Source organism: Rhinolophus ferrumequinum, chromosome 11, assembly GCF_004115265.2.
Source record: "Rhinolophus ferrumequinum isolate MPI-CBG mRhiFer1 chromosome 11, mRhiFer1_v1.p, whole genome shotgun sequence".
Lineage (NCBI taxonomy): Eukaryota > Metazoa > Chordata > Mammalia > Chiroptera > Rhinolophidae > Rhinolophus > Rhinolophus ferrumequinum.
In genome coordinates, this window is record NC_046294.1 from 50,914,430 (window position 1) to 50,934,016 (window position 19,587).

General features: G+C 41.2%; 1 protein-coding gene across 1 annotated transcript; it reads left to right on the plus strand.

Moving 5' to 3' along the window:
* Positions 1-123: 123 nt before the first annotated feature.
* On the plus strand, positions 124-5,977 carry GVQW3 (GVQW motif containing 3). The gene has a single exon (XM_033121537.1). The coding sequence runs from the start codon at positions 659-661 to the stop codon at positions 1,289-1,291; it is 633 nt and encodes a 210-aa protein (XP_032977428.1). The 5' UTR covers positions 124-658; the 3' UTR covers positions 1,292-5,977.
* The last annotated feature ends 13,610 nt before the right edge of the window (positions 5,978-19,587 follow it).

Genomic DNA, 19,587 nt, shown 5'->3' on the forward strand with positions numbered 1-19,587 from the left:
CCCCTTCCTTTCCGCTGACTTCTCCGCAGGCGGGCACACGCACGGAAGCGCGCCTGCCCGGGTGTGGCGAGCTGGAGGCGGGGCCTGGCGCGGGCTGCCACAGTGCGCCGGCGCAGGCAGTCGGCGAGGGGAGGAAATTGCGCATGCGGGCGTGTCTCCTGGGACTCTAAAGCAGGCGAGTGCGGGCCGCTCCGGTGGGTTTGGCATGCGAGGGTTTCTGCAGGTCTGTGGCAAGCCTGCATGTTACATCACTGGCGCTTCTCGCTTTGCTTGCTTAAGATGCCACCACGTAAGCCTCTGTTGGAGAAATCGCCATAGACTTTTTAAGGGCCGCAGAATCGAGACGACCTTGGTAACTGATTTGTACACTCCCGGCAGATCTGCGTGCACGAGTTGGACGCAGACGTGGGTTATAGGAGATTGCGTTTTCCCAGCTCGCTGCTACTCTTTTGCCCCATTAGCTTCTCAGAACGGGCCTCCCCAGGCTCAGCTGGAAGCGGAGGGGCGAAAACGCAGAAAAGCAGTTACTCTTTTCTGGCGAGGTTTCCAGAAGAGCAAGAATAGCGACGTGATTCTACCTGCAGCACTATAGAGATTGGTCCCTCTGTCTTTCCCCTCACAATCGTGGCCTGTTCACGTTCCTGTGTTAAGTGCCAGAATGAGTGACCGCTATCTAGAACAAAGGATTAGTATCAAATTTTGTGTGAAATTGAACAAGTCTGCAAGTGAGACCCACCATCTTTTAAAAGAAGCTTATGGAGATGAAGTCATGTCGAGGGCCAGAGTTTTTGACTGGCACAAAAGGTTTAAAGAAGGGCGGGAGGATGTTCGAGATGATGCCCGAAGTGGCCGGCCAGTTACCCACCGTACAGATGAAAATATCCAGAAGGTCAAGGACTTAGTTTGTTCAAACAGGCAGTTAACAGTGAGGATGATGGCTGAAGAGTTAAAGTTAGATAAAGAAACTGTTAGACTCATTCTGAAAGAAAACTTGAACATGAGGAAAATTTCTGCCAAAGTTACATTTGGTATTTTGCAGGATGACCCCAAACCTCGAAAACTTGACTTTCGTTCTGATCTTTCAAAAGAAACTAGGAAACATAGCTTGTATGTGAAGAAAAAGGTAACAAGTTCGGAAACATGGAGTCATCTCCAGTGCGAAGCTGGGGGGGAAATGCCTCTGCCTGTGCCCCATCCCAGAATCCACTATCCTACGAGCCAGCTTCTGCAGCCATCACCTTCTACAAGCCTTCCCACCAGGGCAGCTCAGGACTGGTTCCCACCCTGGTGAAAGGACTGGGAGGCAGCTGAACCTGAGCTCCAACGCTGCCTCACTGTAAGGCACCTTCATTTGCTGCACGTTTTCAGTCTTCTCTACCACCTCTCCCTACATGTCATGGCTCTTCTGGTTACTCTTTTCTGGACTGTTGGGTCATCTCCCTGGCTGTTCACAACGTTGAAGAACTTTTGGCTGTTGACTTCTGGTTCTTGCTTGTTCTTGATTTCTTTGGCTTCACAAATTTGGATCTCTTCACTGCCCAGATCTTATTGTGTTGTGGCTGTCCTGTTCCTTTGTTCTCAGCATTCTGCCTCAGGGGACCATACCAGTGAGAGGTGGGAACAAGGTCTCCTGGAGTCTATATCTCTGTGCCCACGGAGGCATACTCTTCTGGGAGGACCCCAAGAGAAGGCCTCCAGTTCCGGCCTGCTTCACAGTCAGGGTCTGAGGTACGGGACAGAAGGCAGGGGCACGCTGACAGTGAGCGATGCGGAGTGCCAATCCAGTACACATGATTCAGTGGGAGCCCCTCAGAACTTGGATGGGCCACTCCCACTGAGCTCACAGACCTATCCCTCACAAAAGACCTACATTTATTTCATTCTAGGCCTGTGCTTTGGACCTCCCACTCATTTGGGTATCCCTTCTTCTGGAAGAGGAGGATCTGGTCCTAGAAAGTATAACCAGGGGACTCGGGCCCAGGATGTGATGTGTGGTAGGAAGACCAGGTGATACTCTAGACCCTCCATTAAGGGAGTCTGCTGCCTAAGGGCTGATTCTCACACAGCAGCCTGTTTTTAATAACTAAGGCCAACATTTTCAAGTGCTTTCGGAGCACCTGCAGTTTTTAGAACACTGATGAGAATTGACAGTGAGAAGTTATGAAACAAGATCACCACGGGTTGGGTGGATTTCATGGATGAGGTGGCTCTTGAATTGGATCTATAAGGAAAGATGGGACAAGGGGCTAGGAAATGAGGGAAAGCTTCCCGGTCGGGTGGAACAGCATGAGGCTTCAAACCTGAATTAGTAGGGAAGTGATGGCACTTTTGGCTGAAATAACAATGTATAAAGATGCAGATAATGATGTTGCAGAAGATAACAATTTGGGATAATTTGCTTCCTTTCTTCTGCCTCCAACTCTGTGCCAGTTTATAAATTGCTTTCCCCTGAGTCTGTGGACAAGTTATAATAACCCACTTATTTGCAAAATTTCCCATCAACACCCCTCCCCAAAGCAATCTCTATGAGTTCAAACTCCTTTATCTCTTCCTGCCTCTCTGCCAGGATTTATGGAATGAAACTTTTCCCAAGTGAGTTCCAAATGCTACCACATAGACGGGGAACATCTCAGAATGCCTGGTGGAGGTGCAGGAAGGGGAATGGTTAGCAATAGCATTTCATGGGATTCGCCAATGTCTCAGATTCACCCAAGGATTTTTACACTTAACATCTATTATTTAATAAGTTGGTAAACAATATTGGTTGATGGTAGAGGCCCAACACTTAATTATTCAACAGTTATTTTTAGTTCTCTTCTTTCACTGCATCCCCTTCAAAAAATTACAATTTCCCCACTAATACCTGTCAATTTTGAGGCACCCCAAAACCTAGACCTTATCCCCCAAATAAAAGATAATTGTGCAAGAAAACTCAAACCAAGCAACAGCTTACAGACGTCTACCAACTTAGCCATTTCTAGACACTCCATTTAGGGACCATTACATCTTCCTACATCAGATGATGCCCTGGGTTCCCCAGAAGCACTTCCCACTGCACCCTGGAACAAAGGCGCCATGGTTAGCTATTGCAACTTTGTAGCTGAACCTCATACTAATCTTTGCTCAAGCCAAGTGGTAATTGTTACAGAGTTGTGTGTTCCTGGGCCAGGGCCAGGAACCCACAACAGTACCTGCAGGCATTGTCTCCAATATATTATAATGCAGAGATCCCGAGAAAACTTGTTTCTGGACTTATTCCAGTCCTGTGCACAGAGCTAGAGTGACCCTTCCAAAGGTACTGGCCCAAGACCATGCTGGAGTGTGGGGTACCAGGAGCAGTGCTGGCCCAGACAAGGTTTAGACACAGCATCCAGAGACACAGGTCATCAGGAGTCTGAGTTCAAATTATTCAAATAGCTATAATGAAAAGGACTTAAGTTACTACCTTAGATTATTTGCTGAGTAAAAGTCACGTCAAACCCATTGCTCATTTGCAACGTTTCTCAGAAAATATTCAATGAGATGATAACTCGAACGTGCTTCAGCTTTGGGGGAAGTAGAATTACTGCTATAACTCACCCAGAGCAAACCATTCACACTCAGAATCACTAAACCCCAGACTAGAGCATGATCTAGGAGTACCCCCAGATGGGAGAGTTCTCGTAGAACAGTATCCCTTATGTGCCCACCCACCAAATCTGTTTCGTTGCTGACATGAATTTTACCTTGGCCTGCAACTTGCTGCCCAGGGCTCTTGAGCTGATCCTATGTTCTCATGGATCCTCCATCCTCTTGCCTCAGCCTCTTGTCCTTGGCTTTTCTCACACACGTCTCACTTTATTCTCCACCAGTTTGCTCTTGCTCCTCTGTTTCCCTGGTGCTTTGTGTTCTGGTTCTGGACCACACCTCCCTCCAGTAGCTGCTTTTGGTCTCTTTCATGTCCTGATCTTGAATCGCCCTTTTGGTCAAGGTTTTTCACTCAATTCGCAACTCCACTCTGCTCTGAATTTTGGATCCCTCCTCTAGCTCCGACGTCAGCCCTATAGTCTTGAGGAAGGAAATTGTTCTAGCCCTAATTGTTCTAGGCCTTGCTATTCTCAGGCAGTGAGGTGAGCAACATGGGGGAGTGTGTTCTTGTTTTTGATAAGAGGCAAACAGAGAAGGAAATAAACGCTCTCTCTCCCACCCTGAGCCACCAGCGGTTCCACTCCCCAGCAGCAACCAGTGTTCACCATTTTCTTAAGGAGGCAATTTGGTTACCTCTCTGGTACTCAGGAGTCATGAAAATTTTTCAGAGATGTAACATCCAACTCCCATTCTCCCAGCAAGTGTATTTTCCCCGACAAGAGAAGCTCCACCTCATCATAGGAGATGAAGCCTGGCTCTCTAAGATGTCAGGAGGAGAACTGACTATTTGCAAACCTTGACTATAATCCTTGAGCTCAAAACAATCAGTCACTGAATCTCTTTGGTTTTCAGGCCGATCTCCCTGCCCCTCTCCATTCTGGTTCAAAATCCACATGGAGTGTCGAATGCCCCAGCCGAAAGTCCAGAGGAATAGACTCCTTCCAGGCAGATCATCCCATCACTGATCTTATCTAATTTTTCCCTCCACCCATTACCCTACCCTATTTTATCCACCTGTCCCACTGGTAATGATCAAACACAGAATGAATAAAATGTTCACCAGTCTTTGATTTTGAAACACCTGTACGTAGTTCAGCAGTCTTCTGCGTTCTGCCCCCAGCTCTGAATCCTTACTGAGAGGTTATTATTTGGGAAGAATGTGTACCTGGGGCCTGCTTTCCAGAGCCTTCCTTTCAGATCCATTTCTTAGTTAGAATTCATACGTGCCATTACAGATGCACAGATACATCTGGATGCTAAGTGATGTGAGGATATCTAGTAAAGAAGCAGGGTAGGGTAGTATTAGGGAACCGTCACTGTATCACAGTGACACTGTTCGGCCAGCCTGCTATTTGCAGACATCATTGGCAACAAATCTCACTAGGCTCCTTGGGATTGCATCTCACCAGGGTCTCATGTGGCTCAATTAGTAAGAGCTTCCTTTGCTGCTGCAGTGGTATATGTAAACCCTGTGTTTTATTGCTTAGTTGGATCAGACCGCTCAGATTTTACCGGGCCTTTACATCCTATCCGAGGCAACCCTCATGTATTTATCTTCTATAATCTCTGCCTTATTAGATCCTTGCAAACACTGTCCCAGCTGCATCACCCTTCTCCCAGTATTGATATTCAGAAACAAAAAAAATCTGTAATTGGAAACTTCAATACTTCCAAGGACCCACTTGGGTCCAGTGAAGGGGTCAGAAAGGAAATGTCTTAGAATTTGTGGGCCATACAGTCTCTGTTATAACTACTCAACATTTTATTGCAAAAGCAGGCATAGCCAATACAGAAACAGATGAGCACGGCTATGTCCTAAAAAAAACCTTTATTGATGGATACTGGAATTTGAATTTCATGTAATTTTCACGGGTTAAAATATTATTGTGATTTTTTTCAACCATTTAAAAATGTGAAAGCTATTCTTACTCCTCTTAGCATGTACATTGTAGAAAAACAGATTTGGGCCCCAGACCATAGTTTGCCAAGCCCTGGCCTAGTGTATATCACGTGTGTGTATAAAATGACACAATTGATCGTTTTCCATCAATAACATTGTTAATGCCAAATTGACCAGGCAGCGTCTGACAATTTACTCTGTAGAAATTGTGGAATATTGAAGGGAATATTTATGGTACCAGGAGAGTGAACTAGAGCTGAATGATCGACTATTTTACCTTAACCCTATTCCAGTTCACAAAATGAGTTTTGTGTCGTTTTTAACTAAGAATGATGTTATACAAACTACTACCTATATATTTCCTTGTAATATCTCAAAAACAATTTTGGCAGTATTGCAAATGATACGAAGTTGCCACCAGTGATAACAGAATGAACTGAAATTAGTTCCAAAATAACCTTTTCCGTGGGCAGCATTTGAGTAAGTTTATTACCTACAAAAGTGACTACTATTGAGGTGACAAAACTCACTGAATTATATTTTTTGCATGTGTGTAAATATATATGTGTATATGAATTATATTTTTACATGTGTGTATATATTTACACACATGCAAAAAATATAATTCAGTGACTGTATACATATATACATATATGTGTGTGTGTGTGTGTGTGTGTGTATATATATATATATTTGTTTTTTGGTTTTTTGCCGAGGTATGTCTTTTTAGGTGTGTTTACTTGTTTTTCCCCTAAAGAGAGTCGTATTGTATCACCTTCATTTAAACCGATTTTCCAAAGTTGAAATAGAATCCCAGCATTGGACAGACCTTTATAAGGGTGTTTAATCCACCCAGTCATGTTTCCCTTGAATCCAGGAGTGACTAAATCCTACAGCTGCTGAAAAACTGCATCTGAAAGAAGATTCTGTGTTAATTCAACACATTTTTATTGAGTGGCTATACGTGCCAGGCGCTGCCCTGTGTGCTGGGGTACAACCGTGTGTAAAGCAGACACGGGCTTAGATGGGACGGTCTGAAATCTAGTTACATTGCTCCACTTTTGCAAAACTTGTGTTCCATGTGCTCACACTAATTCATTGTTAATTGCATACCTGGAAATAGGTATGACCTTTGCCACAGGCCTCTGAATGTTCCACTTAAATTTTATTATCCTTTAGACAGATCTGTGTCGGTAGAAAAACACGCTGGCAATGTTGGAAGTGTAAATTGGCAACAGGTTTCTGAAAAGCAATTTGGCAGTATCTATCAAGAGCTTTAAAAATGTTTATATCTTCTGATCCTCTAATTCCACTTCTGGGAATCTGTCCTAAAGAAATAGTCTAAAATACGGGTGGAATTTGTGCTTAATAATCCAGAAGTCCAACAGTAGAAAATTGGTGAAATAAATTACAGAGTGACTCTACAATAGACTATTATGCAGCCATTATAATGAATGTTTATGAAGAGTTAACACAGCATGGCAAAATGTTTATAATCTTAAGTGAAAAGAATAATATACAAAATTGTATGTATAAATCCAAAAATGATTTCTAAATGACTAGAAAGGATATGCTATGGGTGGTTGGAGTATGAGTATTTTTTAAAATTGTTCCTTTTTCTTCTAAAAAATATTTCCAAAATAACATTACATTTATTATCAGAATAAAACAATAGCGCCAAAAATTGGCAATGAAGCGAATGAGGCCAAATCACTAGTTTGGGCCATGAACAATTGATCGGCTCTGTGGATAGGCAGACTGTATGATATTGTGTGGTTTGCAGGGACAGAAGGGAAAAGGGCCTGCCCCAGAAAAGGGCGTGTGACCGGAATCTCTCCAGAAAGCCCAAGTGGTATGAGACGACACCACAAGTGGCACGCTTCTGTTACTCAGTGCGGGTAAAGGAGCACGTAGGGATCAAGTGTATTCTGACAAGTGGAGAAGGCTATGAAATACGCACCTGGGTAAAATTAACCTCGTTTGGATTTCGTTCTTACATTCTCTCATACAAAATGAGTATCCCCACGACGGATTTTGTTACAGCTGACTCACTGAAGAATCCTTGAGTCTTCCATATAATTTCTTTAGGATAGGAACGGCTTTCAATGTGCCGAGTCTACCTCCTCCCATACTAGGATATTCAGCCAACACGATGTACACAGGAATATTTGGGATTCCCCGCTGAGAATACCACACGCATATTATTAGCCATCTTAATGTTGGAACTTACAAAACTCTAAGGTTTGCAAATGTTATTTCGTGGGTGTCCAGAGTTACTGTGTTTTTTTATTTTTATGTCTGAAGAGTCGTCATGTGAGGGGATCTTAACAATGAAAATGATGTAGGTAATGCCTCTCTATACGGTAGATGACATTGTTGTGATGCTGGGAAAATGTGTCCTTGATAGTTGCTTTAGCGAAATGTTTATCACGAAAAGGCCAAATACATCTCGTCAGTGAAATCTGAAACTTTCAAATGAGTACACAAGGTAAATACAGGTTTTATAGGCACACGGACGGTAGATTTGTCAAGCTGAAAGAGTTCTTCAAGATTTAAGTCTTATGTCTGTTGGTCATAGAAAGAACAAAAGAGTGCGACTTGGGTTTTAGTTCTTCTCCTCAGCAAGCCATGCGATTGGGCAGTTCATTCGCCCTCTTGGAACCCTAGTTTACTCATCTGTAAAAGGAGAATAGTAACACCTATCTCGTGGAGTTTATTCTGTTCATTCCACAAATATTTATTGAGCGCTTATATGTATCTGACACTGTTATGGACAGTCAGGATGTAACAATAAACAAGACAAAAAATATTCCTCCTCATGAGCATATATTTAAGTGGGGGAAAGAGATAAGAAACAAGATAAATGAGGAAAAACACAGTGTGGTAGATAATGATATCAGATGTGAGGCTTACAGTAAATAATACATATGAGGTGCCCAGCGCCAGACCTGCTGTGTAGAAGTCAGTAGTGATTTCCTTTGCTGCTTCAGCCCTCCTCACAGCTCCTGAATTACTCTACAAGATGGTAGTAATCGGCAAAAAGCCTGACCCACGTTGCCTTCTATCTCTTGCCAGTTAATAAAGCCTAAACCTGTTTTTGCTTAAGAAGGCAAAAGAATTCTTACGGTTGTGTTTTGTACTTCCTGTATGGCAGATTAATCGAGGTGGCGCCTAAACACTTGGTAAATGGCCTTTTCTGAAGCCATTTGGCAGGCGTCCTTGCCTGGGGCTAGATGGCAGGTGTTAGGTCCACATAGACAAATGCATTGTGTCATTGCTGTTTAAGGAAAACAAACTAGGAGACTAACTGCTGTTTCTCTTAAAGAAGAGATGTGTGCCCTATGTCCGATTCCAAACATTTGGAGAACTGGGCAAAGTTTATGTGAGACAAGGGCATTGACAAAAAGCCAGGAAAAGGAGAGTTTAATGCTTGTGGTATGTTTGTATTGCTGCCCATTGTAGAAAATTTGGAAAGTTCAGAAATGTTTGGAGAAGCAGCTAAAAGTCCCCCGCCTAGGGTTCAGATATTTCACCAGACCTGTCTATCTCTCTGCCTCAGCTTCCTCCTTCAGAAACATCCAATGAACAGTCCATTTACTGAATTCCTTTTTTTGGGCCTGGGGCTGTACTAGGTACAGAGGATACAGCCCCTACCCTTAGGCAATGCCCAGCCTGGTGGGGTAGGGACAGGGCCAGAGGTAGAGAGACCCCCAAGAATGTCCTCCTACCTTAGCCTGTCCATCGTTCCCAGAGGACAACTCAAAAGAACAAGCTTTTATAAAGAATTTGGAACAATAAATTGGAATGATCACACTTAGGGTGATTGTGGGAATGAGAAAGTGGGTAATGAAGATGTAAAACACAGAGCAATGGAAACTGGCCTGCTGGCTGTACCAACCCAAGCTCCTCTAATGTAAAAGGACCCTGAGCTCCATCCACAAGCATTTGGTGTGCAGTTTTACCTCCCAGAAGGAACTGGACATTAGGCTTTGGGCCAGTCAGTACCCCTGTACGTTGCTTTAAGAAACTAAGTGAAAATTCAGAGTTACAACCCAGAGTAGATGAGGAAATTGGCCCAGGGAGGTTGAGTGACTTGCCTTGAATCACACATCTAGTTGGTGGAAGAGCCAGGATAATAATGAAGGACCTTGAATTTCACTCAGTCCAGTGAGTTTTTTTCCATTACTCCATTGGTCATAATTTCCTCTACTAAAGTGTACATTCTTAAGATATCTTTAAAAATAGTGGTCACCCTTACATTTGATAAATATGATTTACCCACAGTTGATTTACATGCAGTTTGTAGGGAACATATTTATGGCACAGAAGGTGCTACAAAGGTTTTTCCAAATTTTCCTGGGGTGTCCAGGCCCCCTGGTCCTTCTTCCAGAGATGTGTATTCATAAGTAAATGTTGGCATTCCGTCGTTCATTTTTTCCAGATGTTCTTCCCAAGTAGTGTGTTGTGTTTTGTGTTTTTAATATTTCTCATATACCTTTTAAAAATCGGGGTACATAAATCCTAATAAAGTTCTCAACTATCTCCTCTGTGCTGTCTAAAATTTCCTGGTGTGTTTATATTTATAACAGCGTCTGAAGGCATGAACGGTATCACATCATTAGGGATTATATTCTCAAACCCTAGACTTGTGTTTTCAGATGTTCTGGAAATTCCTTACACCTCACTTGTAAATGCCACTTTACTATGTCATGACATTCCCATGGTAACATGCACTTCAAACAGGAAAACAGGAAGCCCCCGAAAAAGGGAAGTGGATTCCAAATGCAAAAAGTGTGGATATATTAAAAATAGCAGAATACATAAGAAGTGGAGGGTGTGCATTCTACTTTGATGTCCCCTGAGAGCAGAATGTCCTGTGGGCCCACCGTAGGGACCGGCAGCGTCTACCATCCACCAAAGTGACCCAATCTTGGAGTCGCACTGTCTTTGACCCTCACATCCAGTCAGGTCCATGCCATCCTCCTAACATTTCTTAGTGTCACCTACTACAATCAGACGGGTGGGTGGTCACCCACTTGTCACCTCACTGTCCTGCAGTCCATCCCCTACACTACTGCCCATGTGCTGTTTGGTTTAGAGTTTGCTGAAAGCTGGAAACTTTTGGACAGCAGCTTTTTGAGCTGGTTCAGGTCACACCCTCTGCCTGGAATCTCTTCCTGCTGCCATCCACCTGGCAATCTCCTACCCGTCACTCAAGACTCAGCCTTGCGATTGCAGCTACCCCAATGTACAATGCACGTTCTTATGTCAAGGAAACAATAACATTTAACTGAACCTAATTGTTTTCAGAGTGTTTTTCCTCTCCTACTAGCCCATGAACTCCTCAAAAGTCAAGACCATATCTGATTATTTCTGTATGCCCTGCATCCAGAATAAAGCTTGCCAGAAACTGCTCAACAAATGTTTGGTACATGAATGAAATAATAGACTTTCATGGTAATTGATCTTTTTATTGTAAAATCCACCATTTTAATCATTTTAAAGTGTGCATTTCAATGGCATTTAGTACATCCATAGTGTGCAACCATCACCACCACCATCTAGTTCCAAAACATCTTCCTCACTCCAAAAAGGAAACCTTATATCTATTAAGCAGTCGTTCCCAATTTTTTCTCTACCCCTAGTCCCTGGACACTACTAATAAACTTTCTGTCTCTATGGGTTTGCCTGTTATGGAAGTTTCATATAAATGGAATCCTGCAATATGTGGCCTTTTGTGTCTGGCTTATTTCACTTAGCATACTGTTTTCAAGAGTCATCCGTATTATGTCATGTATCAGTACTTCATTCCTTTTTAGGGCTAGACAATATTCCATCGTATTGATTTCTACATTTTGTTTATCCATTCCTCCATTCATTGATAGACATTTGGGTTATTTCCACAAATGTCCATTTTGACTATTAGGAATAGTGTACAAATTAGTACAAGTTTTTGATTGAATATCTATTTTTAATTCTCTCAGATATCTGCCTACGAATGGAATTGTTGAATCCTGTAGTAATTGTGTAACTTATCGAGGAACCACCAGACTGTTTTCCATAGTGACTGCACAATTTTACATTCCCTCCAGCCATGCATGAAGTGAGGGTTCCAACTTCTCCCGATTCTCATCAACACTTGTGCTTTCCTTTTTAAAAAATTGTAATTATATCCATCCTGGTGAGTGTGAAGTGGTATGTCTTGTGATTTTGATTTGCATTTCCCTAATGACAAATGAGCATCTTTTCATGTGTCTTTTGGGAAGGTGTATATCTTCTTTGGAGAAATGTCCATTCAAGTCCTTTGCCCAGTTTTTATTTGGATTGTCTTTTTGTTGTTGAGTGGTAAGAAATCTTTATATATTCTGGATACTAGACCCTTACCAGATACATTATTTGGAAATATTTTCTGCCATTCTGTGGATTGTCTTTTCACCTTCTTTTTTTTTTTTTTTAAGATTTTATGGGGGAAGGGGAACAGGACTTTATTGGGGAACAGTGTGTATTTCCAGTACTTTTTCCAAGTCAAAGTTGTTGTCCTTTCAATCTTAGTTGTGGAGGGCGCAGCTCAGCTCCAGGTCCAGTTGTTAGTTGCTGGGGGCACAGCCCACCACCATCCTTTGCGAGAGTCGAGGGATCAAACTGGCAACCTTGTGGTTGAGAGCCCACTGGCCCATGTGGGAATCAAACCAGCAGCCTTTGGAGTTAGGAGCACGGAGCTCCAACCACCTGAGCCACCGGGCCGGCCCTCACTTTCTTGACAGTGTCCTTTGATGCATAAAAGTTTTACATTTTGATTAAGTCCAATTTATCTATTTTTCCTTTGGTTGCTTGTGCTAAGAAACCATTGCCAAATCCAAAGTCGTGAAGATTTTTCTCTATGTTTTCTTTCAAGAGTTTTATAGTTTTAGCTATCATATTTAGGTCTTTGACCCATTTTGAGTTTGTTTTTGTATATGGTGTGAAATAAGTGTCCTTCTTCATTTTTTTGCATGTGGATATCCAGTTGTCCCTGCACCATTTATTAAAAAGACAATTCTTTCCCTATTGTCACATTTATATTTGAAATGTATTTTCAAATATAAGTTAATTCTTTTTTTTTTCTTTCTGTACCTTAAGTATTTTGCTCCACTATCTTCTGGCTTGCATTGTTTCTGATGAAAAATGTGCCATAATTCTTACCTTTGTTTCTCTATATGTGCTCTTTCCTCTCTTGGTACTCTTAAGACTTTATCACTGACTTTTGCAATTTGATTATGATATGCCCTGGTGTAGTTTTCCTCATGTTTCTTGTGCTTGGGTTCATTGATCTTAGATTTGTGGGCCTAAAGTTTTCGTCAAATTTGGAAAACTTATGGCCATTATGTCTTCAAGTTATTTTTTGACGCCTTCCTCCTTTACGAATTACATGTATATTAGGCCACTTGAAGTTGTCCCACAGCTCATTATGCTCTGTCCAATTTTTTTCTGTCTTTTTTTGTTCTCTCTGTGTGTCTTTTTGTATAGTTTCTATTGCTGTGTTTCTAAATTCACTAATCTTTTCTTCTGAAAAGCCTAATCTATTTTTATCCCATTTTGTATACTTTTTGTTTCCAACATTATAGTTCCCATCTCCAGAAGTTTGATTTGGGTTTTTTAAATAGATTTTTTATTTTGGAATAATTTGAGATTTCCAGAAAATTTGCAAACATAGTACAAAGCATTCCCACACGTGCCTCACGCAGTGTCAGCTGCCCCCAATGTTATTATCTTACATTACTATGGGACACGTATAGAAACTAAGCTACCAACATTGGTACACCACTGTTAACCAAACCCCACACTTTTTTCAGATTTCAACAATTTTTCCATTAATGTCTTTCTTCTGTTCCAGGAACCTATTGAGGATATCACATTTCGTTTGGTTGTCATGTCTCTTTAGTCTCTTCTGACCCATGACAGTTTCTCAGTCTTTTTCTTGTTTTTCATGACCTTAAAAGTTTTGTGCAGTCCTGGTCATGTATTTGATAGACTACCCCTTAATTTGGGGTTTGTTTGATGTTCTTCTCATGATTAGGCTGGAGTTATGGCTTTTGGAAAAGAATAACAGACGTGAAGTGTCCTTATTACATCAAATTAGAGGGCACATGATAGCCACGTGACATCATTGGTGAGGTACATTTGAATCACTTGGTTAAGGTAGTTTTACTAGATTTTCCTACTCTGAAGCTACTATTTTTCCCTTTCCGTACTGTTCTTTGGAAGCAAGTCATTAAATTTAGCCCATATTCAAGGGGAGGGGAGGGATTAAGTTCCAGCTCCTGGAGAGGGGTGTTTACCTATGTTATTTGAAATTCTTCTATATGGAAGAATTCTTTCTTTCTTTCTGTCTTTCTTTCTTTCTTTTTTTCTTTCTTATTTATTTATTTATTTATTTATTAGTCTATTTATTTACTATCAGTTTGGACACATGTATATTTATTTTATACTTTGCATTACAATCCAATACTATGTTATTTGTTTTGTTGTTCAAATTGGTCCAGATTTGGCCACTGAATGCTTTTTTCAGTTGGCTTCTGTGTCTCTTTGACATGCTCTCGTCTTTTTGTGTTTTGAGTATTTTCTTACTTCTGGTACTACAATATGCTCCAGCATCATCTTCTACTTTTCCTGTTCCAGATCTGCAATCAACCATTTCTCTAAACAGCACTGGTCCTTTTATTGGAAAATGGTATTTAGAAACCAAGATATAGGCACTGAGAATGTTTGCTGCTTCTGGGGTTTGGGTCTTTTTTGTATTTCCATGTTCCCACTGAACAAGCTTAGTAAGCTTAGTCTTTTCTCTAGCTTCTTGATCACTGTTTTAATGTCCTTATCTCTCCATTCTACCTATCTTGGTTAGTTTCAGTTGACTGATTTTTCTTGTCAGAAGGATTCTACTGTATGGGTCCTTTGGCTTTTTGGAGATAGCTTTTGGCTATTACTTTTAACCTTTGTTAGATGGGACCAGAGCAGTATTAGTCTAGGGCTAATTTTGCCCCACTATTATGGCAAAGCTCACCTGATGCCTTGTGAAATAAGCCTTGCCACTCTCAATATTGGGAATAGAAACTAGAGCTGTGCAATCTCTGAATGTTCTTTCTAGTCCTTGTAGATGGTTCTTTCTCTGGCCTCAGGTAATTCCCTTACATGCATGCTGAAGACTCGAGGGGGACCCTCAGCAGATTGCCAGAGCTTTCTCTTGTGCATCTTTCTTCTCTTTGGTATTCTTCCCTGAAAAATCTTGCCACCTTGACCTCCCCAGATTCCTAGCTCCATCTCCTCAACTCAGGGGAACTATTGGGTTCTGTCTGGGTTTCCTTTCTTGGCACCACAGCCTAGAAACCCTCTCCAGGAGGTAAGCAGGGACATCATAGGGCTTACCTCACTTGTTTTCTCTGTCTCATGGATCACTGTCTGTTGTCATGCAGCAGCCTAGTCCTCTGTCCCCTCGTGCCTTTCCCTAAAGAAAGAAGAGTCTGTGAGACTGTTCCTTTCAGGGACTTTGCTTCACCTTTGTGCTTATACTTCATGTCTCTCTGTTTGGCCCCCAAAAGATGGTAGGTCAGCCAATGACAGGTTAGATTTCTCATGGGAGAAACAACCTAAGCCAGGCGGAACCGTGTGGGGACCACCAGGAGAATCCACGGGGTCAATAGAGGTGGGCACAGCCCCCACCGTCCCCCCCCTGAAGAGAACTGCTGCCTATGTGGCTATTTTCCTTCTTACAACCTGCTTGAGAAGTGAGTCAATGACGTGATAACATCAGCTCTCCTTCCATTCTTAGCAATAAGTTTCAGTATATAGGATTTGTCCCTGGGAAGGCACATACCATAATTGTTAAGACATCACGGGACTTTCTGTTCCGGCTGTTTGCAGGCAAGGGTGATTGGTCTGAATTGGTTTTCTGGTATAAAGTGTGAGACTCACAGACCGTGGAAAAAACAATGCTACTTCCTTGTGTGATAATCAATAAAAGCCACAAGACGGCCCAATTCGGGGCTCTCAGTCCTTTGAGGCTGGGAGACCCTTGGCCCCTGTTTCATAGCTTTCTTGATTTCTGTTTCTTTCTTAACCCTGCGCCTCCCCTTCTTGCTCTCCCACAACCTGTTTTGCGCTGGACACAACAACTGTCTTTAGTTGCCTGATATCCAAACTGTGTTTCATATATTTTGTCCAGATTTTTAGCTGCTTCAAGTGGGAAGATAAATCCAGTCCCTATTACTATATCTTGGCCAGAAGCAATAGTATAAGCATTTGGGGCAGCGCGAGCTCTAAACAACAGGGTTTCCAGTTCAATTCCCACATGGGCCAGTGAGCTGCGCCCTCCATAACAAGATTGAAGACAATGAGCTGCGGCTGAGCTTCCGGTGGGGCGGCCGGATGGCTCAGTAGGTTAGAGCGTGAGCTGTCAACAACAAGATTGCCAATTCAATTCCTGCTTGGGATGGTGGGCTGCGCCCCCTGCAACTAAAGATTGAAAACAGCAACTGGACATGGAGCTGAGCTGCGCCCTCCACAACTAGATTGAAGGACAACGACTTGGAGCTGATGGGCCCTGGAGAAACACACTGTTCCCTAATATCCAATATTCCCCAATTTAAAAAAAATAGTATAAGCATTGGAAATTTTGGAAATTAATAAAGCCAGAGGCTATGATTAGCACACAAGCATGCATATCATAAGATTTGAAGAGATAATATCATATAGTGATTAAGAGTATGAATTATGGAACCAGACTGCCTGGGTTCAAATTCTGATTCTCCATTTACTAGCTACATACTCTGGGCCAGTTGTAACTTTTCTGGGCCTCAATTTCCTTACGTTAAAATGGGGATCATAATGGTCCTAGCTCATTGTAATGAGATGGGTGTTAAATAGATCGATACATATAAAGCATTTGGAACAGTGCTTGGTTCAGTGTGAGCATTCAATAAATATTAACTATTATTATTCTATATACTTGTTAAAAGTGGCTGGCTGTGAGTTTCCTAGTGACCCTAGCAAAGTGGAAATATCAGTTACATGATTTAGTGTCCATAAAATATACACAAACTGGAAGGGTAGGAGAAGTAGAGATTTCAGAGTGTTTTCCCCACAAGATTTCTCATAAGAGGATACTGTATGTGCCTGTAATTATATGCCAGCCGGAGGTAGTTCCCCAGGATTTTGTCTTTGCTATCCCTCCAAGTAGCCAATAGCTTCATACCGGAGCGCAGTTCAGTAAGAGTGATTCCCCTGTGACTAAAGTATTGCAGTACCTTTGGTCTGGCTTACTCCAAAAATAAAATTTATAGCATCAAAATGAAACTACGGAACCACATGTCTTTTGAACAATGCTCCAGAAATATAGGAAGGTCAATTAGGAGACACTTACAATGGTCCAGCAAGAGGCAACTAAAGCCTGAGCCAAAGAACTAGCTACAGGATGAAAGAGTTTGGGCACGGAACCAATCCATGACTCTGCAACCGACGCAGTGTACAGCCACCGGCAGGAGAACCTTTTGAGGCCTAAGGACATAAGTATAGAAAGATGAAAAGAAAAATCTTCATTGTTGTGTCATTCCAATCTTCTTTAGCCTTACAAATATTTTGTCAGCTTACTCTATCAGCTGCTGAGGGAGATGTGTTAATATCTCCCATTATGTAAATTTGTCCATTTGTTCTTGTAATTCTGTCTTACATATTTGGAGGCAATGTTTCCAGTTGGTACAGAGATTTTCTGGGTCATTATATCTTCCTGATGAACTGTTCCTTTTATCATTACAGTACGTGATGAAAATAATGCTTTTTTGCCTTCAAATCTGTTATTATTGCATTATTTTACTTAGAGTTTGCCTAGTATATTTTCCTCGTTCTTTTTATCATTTCTGTGTCATTATCTTATGAATTTACTCTTGTAATCAATATACAGCTGGATTTTTAAGAATCCAATCTGAGAATCTTTATCTTTTTGTAGGCGTGTTTATATTTCTTCTTATTATGATACATTGAGGCTAGTTTTCCCTCTGTTTTGTTTTGTCTATTTGCCATGTGTTTTCTTTATTCTCTTATCTTGCTGTCTTTTGATTTGATTGTTTTCTTTATATTCTCACTAATGGCTCGGAAATTATACATTCTAATTCTGTTCTTTTAGTGGGTGTTCTTACATTATTAATGTGCATACTTGACTTAATATTGTTAAGTTAATCACTATCTCTAACTCATTGCAGAAGCGTTAGAATTCTTAAATTCTGCTCTCCACCACCTTCTATCTTCCAAGTAATTTGGGTTTTAGTATTTTAGTTCCAACTTACTTTTAACTACTAACCCCTCCACTAGATATTTTAACAGCCAGTATTTATTTAGATTTACAAACCTGTATACCAATTTCTTTGCCTACCTTTCTTTAATCCTTTCTTTTTATTAAAATATAATTCACATGCAATAAAATTCACATGTCTAAAGTGTACAATTCAATCATTTTTAGTAGATTCACAAAATTATGCAGCCATCATGATTAATTTTAGAACATTTTTATTATCCCCAAAAAAACCTGTTATCAGTCACTCTCCATTCTTCCTTCTCCCCGGCTGCTGGCAACTACTAATCTACTTTCTGTCTCTATGGATTTACCTATTCTGGAAATTTCATATAAATGGAATCATACAACATATGGTCTTTTTTCACTTAGCATGATGTTTTCAAGATTCATCCATGTTGTAACATATACTTCATTCCTTGTTATGCCTGAATAATATTCCACTGTATGGACATAGCACATTTATTTATCTATTCATTATTTGATGGGCATTTGGGTTGTGTCCACCTTTCAGCTAATATGCATAACGCTGCTATGAATATTCATTACAAGTTTTTGGTGGACATATGTTTTCAGTTCTCTTGGATATATACCTAGCAGTGGAAACCATTTTCTTGGTGTGCTGATCAGTATTTAACAATCAGCGGTAGGGGGTAAGGGGTAGGGGAGAACTGCTTTGTAGCATTTGTTAATCTCTGGGTGGTAAATACTCAAGTTACCAATGTGATACCAAATGCAGAAGAGATGCACAGTAGCCCATCATTCTATAGTAGTTCTACCACATAGATACAGGAGCTATGAATAACCTCAGGAGCACAGGTAATAGCAAAATTGTAGTCAAATAATTAAGAAGTAATGCATGGTGAAGGTTTTTTACCTTTATTTTTTAAACAACTCATTTACTTGTAAGTTCATGTCATTTCATTTTTAATAATGACCACGTTTAACAAGTTCGTAAAACTATAATTTTACCAGTCGGCTCGCTGGCCCTAGCACCTCACTTACATTCCGCTCCTTACGTATCGTTTCTGTCTGGATTGAATTTTCTTCTTACTGAAGTATATTTATCAGTTCTTTCAGCAAGAGTTTTTGTGAGGTAAACCCATTGTCTTTGCTTGTCTGAAAATTTAGCTGTCACTTATAAGTCTAACTGTGTATAGAATTCTGGTTTGAGATTTATTTTCTTTCCTCACGGTGAAGACGCTATCCTCCTTTCTTTTCGCTTCCATTGTTGCTGATGAGAAAAGGCTGCTGGCCTTGTAATTAACGCCCCCTTTGGTAATCTGTCCCTTTTCACTGAGGGCTTTTATAGTTTCCTCTTTGACTTGTGGTTTTGCCGTTTCATTGGGGTATGACTAGTTATGAAATTGTTTATTGACTGCCTTGGTGTATTTCTTAAATTCTGGGAAATTATCAGCCTTTGTGACGGTTGATTTTTGGTGTCAACTTGACTGGGCCGTGGGGTTCCCAGATATTTGGTCAAACATTATCCTAGATGTGTCTGTGAGTTTATTTTTGGGTGAGATTAACGTTGGAATCAGTAGACAGAGTATAGCAGGTTGCTGTCTCATTCCATCAGGCCTGAGTAGAACAAAAAGGTTGACCCTCCCGGGAATAAGAAGGAACTCCTCCTGCCTGGCTGTTTAAGCTGGGACATCAGTCTTTTCCTGCCTTCAGGCTCAGGTGGAAACATCAGCTCCTCTTGGGTCTTGTGTCTGCTAGCTTTCAGACTGCAAACTTA

What these genes read in the sequence shown, in the direction of transcription:
- GVQW3 (XM_033121537.1), top strand. Translation starts at nt 659, where the DNA reads ATGAGTGACCGCTATCTAGAACAAAGGATTAGTATCAAATTTTGTGTG.